At 43.6% G+C, this 6,726-nt stretch overlaps 1 protein-coding gene across 1 annotated transcript in view; it reads right to left on the bottom strand.

The window, feature by feature from the left end:
• Positions 1-321: 321 nt before the first annotated feature.
• The window catches only part of AVPR1A (arginine vasopressin receptor 1A), a 22,357-nt gene continuing 15,952 nt past the window's right edge, over positions 322-6,726 (bottom strand). The window contains exon 2 of the mRNA XM_015411731.1: positions 322-608. Within this exon, the coding sequence (XP_015267217.1) occupies positions 322-608 (287 nt within the window). The remainder of the gene's footprint in view (positions 609-6,726) is intronic.

Raw genomic sequence — 6,726 nt, 5'->3', positions numbered from 1 at the left:
AGAGGTCTGAACCAACATCCTTACTATGTTTAGGTAGCATCTGTATTTAATCTTACCTGCTGCATAACGTGCTGAAAGCAAAGAAACTACATATAAACGGTCTTATTTTAGAAAAATATTACGTGTGTCATTTTTTCACTGCACTGAATACACAACACTAATTTACATCAATGCGAAATTATCATAGACATAAGTAATAAACTTCAATTTTTCTGTTAATCTTCTTAGTACATCTACTGTACAATAACTGGTAGCTGTGATCAGATAAAGTGCTAAAGTGCTGATCCGGCACTCTACGGCCATCAGTTTTGTATACATGGCTCAGGAAGAAATAGGGATGAATTTGATAGACTCTGATGAATTTGGAGATGCTCTCCACGTTTCCAAACTGTTTGTTGGACTTCTGTTATTGGTGAAAGAAGTTTGTCGCCTGCTGATGCTCTCAGAATCTTCTTTGTTCAGTGTTTGTTTTAGTTTTTGACAGCATGGAAAACTCTGAATGAAGTCTTGCAGAAGGTGCCCACTAAAGAACATGTAGATCCATGGATTACAACAACTGTTCAAGCTGGCTAAAAGGGCAGTGACTGTGATTACAATGTCCTCGGACTCTGTCAAGAAAAAGCAGTGCATTTCTTAGCAACAACGTTCCATCTGGGATTAATTTTTTTTTCTGATTTTGACATTTTAAGATAAAAATAAAGGACCAAGGCTTTAAACACTTTTAAAAGCATTAAATTTTTGTATGCAAAAATTTAGCAGCACCAGGGGTCATTTGGGGGGGGGGACGCGGGGGGACGCCATCCCCCCCGGGTGAGGTGCGGGAGGGCGGGGCCTGGAGCTCCCTGCTGGTGCCCGCTGGAGGTCGCCGCCGGCTGTGGGGAGGACACACTTCCGGTGATGTCAGGGGGTGTGGCATATGCTAATGAGTTATGCTAATGAGTCCCCCTAGCTCTTTTTCTACGAAATGACCCCTGAGCAGCACCATCCTAAACACGGCTATACTATTTCTAGCCCACTGAATCCCCAGTTGCCATGGAGGCTTGCTCAGTAATCTTGCACCAGTCACACAGTTTCAACAACCTATCTCACCGGGTTGTTATGAGAATGAAACGGGGGAGAAGAGAACAATGTAAGCCACTTAAGATCCCTGTTAGGAAGAAAGGGGGGGTATAAACAGGCTCATAGCTACAGTGGTGCACAAAGGAGTGGGCCCCACCAATAATTTGTCATGCCCCTCCGATCAGCACTAGGGATTGGTGTGGAATCTGTCACAAGTCCTCTGTCAATGAGAGAGGGTGTCTCCTTTCCTCCTCCCACTTCCTTCCCAGGCTTTGCCAGTGAGGGAGAGATTCTCCTTCCCTCTTCCCTGCTCCCTCCCCAGCTTTATCTTTGCTCTTTTCTTCCTGCACAAAGTAGTTGTTCCTGCTGTGCTCTGAAGCATGTGACACAGTCCCTTTTGCGCCTTCTTGCTAGCTTGGGCCAGTCATGGACTCCCTGATCAGCAGCACTGTAACAAATAAGGCAGCAGCTTTTTTTGAGGGGGGGATTCTATTTTAGCCCAGGTGGGGAGTGTTCAAAGGTGGTTGGGATCAGAGGGGGTGGGTGGCAGCAGCAGCCTCTGCATTCTGCCTTTCACAAGCAGACTCATGACCATTTTACAGTGTGTGCGTGTTCCCACAGAGATATTTGAGCTCTTGAAAACACTTGAGGGAGGAAGAGCTCTGCACCACAAGCCCACAGTGGATTGAAGGTATCCGAACATTTTTAAATGACTGTAAAATTGTTGCTAGCAAAAAATTTTGTCTTCTCTTTCAACTGTTCTCAGCAGGGGAGAAGGGAATCACTCTCTATATCCATACAGGGGAGCCTCCACAGCTCCCCTTCCCCTATGCATGAAGCAAAAAAACCACCCTTCCCCTGCATGCCAGGCAGGCTGTAGCTGCAAAGGAAGAGTGTGTATACACATGCCTGCTAGGGTTGCCAACTCCATGTTGGGCAATTCCTGGACATCTGGAGGATGGAGTCTGGGGAAGGTGGGGGAGGGACATTAATAAGGTATAATACCATAGAGTCTATACTGTGAAGTAGCCATTATCTCCAGGGGAAGTGATCTCTCTCATCTGGTGATCAGTTGTAATTCTGGGAGATTTTATTCTTTATTAGGTCTCTCGTGCTATTAGGTTACATTGTTTTATGCCATGTAATCCACCTTGAGTCTCAAGCAGAAAACTGATAAATAAATTGTAAAATATAAATACATAATAAAGTAAATAAACATAATGATGTGCTCACCACCACTGTACTCATTTGGGGGGGGGGGGCATAAACAATTCTGGCTCTGGTCAAGATCAGCTGGATATCTTTGGGGCCAGGGATCACCAGTAGGTTTTTCCCACAGAGCACAACAGTCTCCCCAGGACATACCAGAGGAGGCAGTCTTGAAGATGCGCAGGTTCCAGACTCCTCAAGGCCTTAAAGTCAATACCAAAACCTTGAACCTGACTCAATACTTCATTGGTAACCAGTGTAGCTGGTGCAGCACTGGTTGTATATGTGTCAACGAATGGTCACTTAATGGTGCATAAAATCAATATGTGCATATGATCCACTTTGCAGAGGTTTATTGATAAGGCAAAAAGCATTAGTTGGGGGTATACAGTTCTATAACATCTGTTGTTTGGTTGTGTAAAAAGATATGGCATGTTGAAAATGAAAGGTATGTAACGTCCAACCCCCACCCCCCACAGCGTGGAGACTGCATTGCAGATACTTTTAATCCCAAGGCAACAATTTAGGACTCACTGAGATACAACCACGTGACAAGAAGGCATGCAACTTTAGAGTCATGTGATGGCAAATGGAGGTTCCAGAGTTTTGACTTAATCAGCAGCTGGAAGAATATATACAAAGGACTGGAGGACTGACCAGTAGGGTTCAATCTGGACAGAGAGCAAAAAGGGAAAGGAGAGCTTTTGTAGGAAGGGGCATCTCTGAACCTGCCTGTACCAAGAAAAACCATTCCATTGCTGAGTGATCTCACCTTGCTGCTCCTCTGCAAAGAAATACAAGAGGTGGGGTGTCCTTGTCCTAAGTATGCACAATAACAGTAGATCCTTCCAAAAAGAGGGGGTGGGGGGAAGCAACTCTGTAAGGATTTGAGATCTGGCTGATGGGGCCCCATAATCCGCCTGAGAGTTGCAATCTATCGGTTGAAGACCACTGCTTTAAATACTATGTTCAGAGTCAACAAACTTACCTTTTAGTTGATAATTTCATCCCATTGTAAAATGAAGAACTGAATTACAGGTTAATGCCTGTAAAATAATCTGCCTCCTCTCTCAGATACAATTTAATACATATGTGACTGATTAAGAGTGTTGCACTGCAAACTATGCACATAACAATGTCTTTCTAAGAGTTTTGACATACTGAAGAAAATTAAAGCACATTAAAATGCAACACAGATATTGCAACATTTTAACAGATGCTAAAGAGGCCATTTATTTGTGCACATCAGTCCACATGTCATTCAAGATACTGAAGGACATTTTACAACAGATTATTTATTCAAGATATCATCTGCTGCTCAACTGTAACATTAAAAGCACCAGCCAGAAATCAATTAATTGTATTTGAAGAAAGGCAGAGTTAAAGCCATAAGGAGCCCTAAGATTATAGGTTTGAAGACAGCTAAAATCCAAGATATTTTATTTATTTACCACCTAAAGAAAACTAGGCACCATACAATAATATATGTATCATGAAATGCCTGCCTGATACCGTATAACTGATTAAAGTAATTATTTAAAATAAAATCAATTTAATTTGTAATATTTCTGTAAGTATCTATGTTATTGCAGTCAGATAATGATTAATCAAAGTCTGGGGTCCGTACTCCGTGGTACAGCCCATGCTTGCAAAACATCCCTGGTTGAATCACTGACATCTCCAATGACAAAGGTAAAGGTAAAGGTTTCCCTTGCTTGAAAGCCAGTCGAATCTGACTCTAGGGATGCGGTGCTCATCTCCATTTCCGAGCTGAAGAGCCAGCTCTGTCCAAAGACATTTCCGTGGTCATGTGGTTGGCATGACTAGATGCCAAGGCGCACGGAACGCTGTTACCTTCCCACCGAAGCAGTAGCTATTTATCTACTTGCAATTTCTCGCTTTCGAACTGCTAGGTTAGCAGGAGCTGGGACCAGAGATGGGAGCTCACTCTGTCTTGCGGCACTCGGGTCTCGAACTGCTGAACTACTGACTTTCCAGCCTGCAGTTCAGCATCTGAACCACTTGAGCCACTGCAGCCCCCTAATGAAAAAGGTACCAGAGAGCAAATGCTGAGGAAGACCTTGGTATATCTCTAGAGAGCGGCTTAGAGTAACAGTAATGAGATAGATGGGCCAGTGGTTTCACTCAGTAAAAGACAATTTCATATATGAACTGAATCATGTCTGTTCTTTAACATACCTAATTAATGCTGCAATAATTTTCAATACTAACAATCAGAAAACACTAATATCTGATCCTTACTTTAGCATCTTGCTGTCTTTTTTCAGTCATCACAAGTTAAGGATCTTGAAATGCTCTTCCACTCAAGCAGGATCCGATTGTGTAACTACATGATGCGCCCAACATGTGTCATGTCACAGATGCATAACCAGACTCATAGTTAAATGTACATTTAGGAAACTTGATCTTAAACAGTGCTTATTTGCTTGGTGCTATGAGTGGGGAGAAGAAGCATCTGGTTTCCCTCCAGCCCAGTTTTTCCAGCAGGAACAGTGGCGGAGGAAAAGCTCCTTTTCTCTAGCTCCAAGTGTCCTTGCAGCCTGCCTTTCCTACTGACAAAAATCAAGCGGGAGGGAAACTGGAAGCTCCTTCCCTCCACTCACGAGCGCTCCCTCACACTGCCAAGCAAATGATGTGAGATCCCCTGAGGTTCATCGACTGAAAGTCAAGTTGTGCACCCATGATCTGACTCGTGTCAGGTGTATGATGTCGTTTGGCTCAGCTCCTGAGGCACAGGGAAGTGAAGAGTTTAGCTTCCCTTAAGATATGCTCTGTTTAAAACTAGAAACCTCATACCACTCCACCAACTTCTACTAAATCCTGAAAAACAAAGAAAACATTTCTCAGTACCAATTCATACCTCCCTGTTCCTGTTGTGTAAACACTAATTTTAATTGCCTCTAAAGCAGGGACACTGTCTCCTATCTATTTGAAATATGATAAGGAATGAAATTCCTAGGGTGAGGGGCACCCTAGCAGAGGTCCATCAGCGGCTATTAGCCACAAGGCATTGACAAGGTATAATCATTGACCTCGAGCCAGACATCCTGGAATGTGAAGTTAAATGGGCCTTAGAAAGCATTACTAACAACAAAGCTAGTGGAGGTGATGGTATTCCAGCTGAGCTATTCAAAGTCTTAGAAGATGATGCTGTTAAAGTGCTGCACTCAATTTGGCAGCAAATTTGGAAAACGCAACAGTGGCCACAGGATTGGAAAAGGTCTGTATACATTCCAATCCCAAAGAAGGGCAATGCCAAGGAATGTTCAAACTATCGCACAATTGCACTCATATCACACACTAGCAAGGTCATGCTCAAGATCCTACAAGCTAGGCTTCAACAGTACGTGGATAGAGAACTGCCAGAAGTACAAGCTGGGTTTCGAAGAGGTAGAGGAACTAGAGATCAAATTGCCAACATTCGCTGGATTATGGAGAAAGCAAGAGAGTACCGGAAAAACATCTACTTCTGCTTCATTGACTATGCTAAAGCCTTTGACTGTGTGGATCACAACAAACTATGGCAGGTCCTTAAAGAGATGGGAGTACCAGACCACCTCACATGTCTCTTGAGAAACCTGTATAAGGGTCAAGAAGCAACAGTTAGAACTGGATATGGAACAACTGATTGGTTTAGCATAGGAAAAGGGGTACGACAAGGATGTATATTGTCACCTTGCTTATTTAATATATATGCAGAGTACATCATGCGAAATGCTGGCCTGGATGAATCACAAGCGGGAATTAAGATTGCTGGGGAAAAGATCAACAACCTCAGATATGCAGATGATACCACTCTAATGGCTGAAAGTGAAAAGGATCTAAAGAGCCTCTTGCTCAGAGTAAAAGAGGAGAGCGCAAAAGTGGGCTTGAAGCTCAACATCAAAAAAACTAAGATCATGGCATCCGGCCCCATCACTCCTTGGCAAATAGAAGGGGAAGTCGTGGAAGTAGTGACAGACTTCACATGCCTGGGATCTCAGATCACCGCAGACTGTGACAGCAGCCATGAAATTAAAAGACGCCTGCTACTTGGGAGGAAAGCGATGGCGAACCTAAACAGCATGATAAAAAGTAGAGACATCACCCTGCCAACAAAAATACGCATGGTCCAAGCAATGGTATTCCCAGTAGTCATGTATGGCTGCGAGAGTTGGACTATAAGGAAGGCCGAGCGCCGAAGAATAGATTCTTTTGAACTATGGTGCTGGAGAAGACTCTTGAGAGTCCCTTGGACTGCAAGAAGATCAAATCAGTCAATCCTAAAAGAAATCAACCCTGACTGTTCCCTGGAAGGCCAGATAATGAAACTGAAGCTCAAATACTTTGGCCACCAAATGAGAAGGGAGCACTCACTGGAAAAGACCCTGATGCTGGGAAAGATTGAAGGTCAAAGAAGACGGGGACGGCAAAGGATGAGATGGTTAGACAGTGTCA

This window comes from Gekko japonicus, unplaced genomic scaffold (assembly GCF_001447785.1).
Source record: "Gekko japonicus isolate JY-2015 unplaced genomic scaffold, Gekko_japonicus_V1.1 scaffold543, whole genome shotgun sequence".
Classification (NCBI taxonomy): domain Eukaryota; kingdom Metazoa; phylum Chordata; class Lepidosauria; order Squamata; family Gekkonidae; genus Gekko; species Gekko japonicus.
This window is presented reverse-complemented; position numbering and strand designations above follow the sequence as displayed.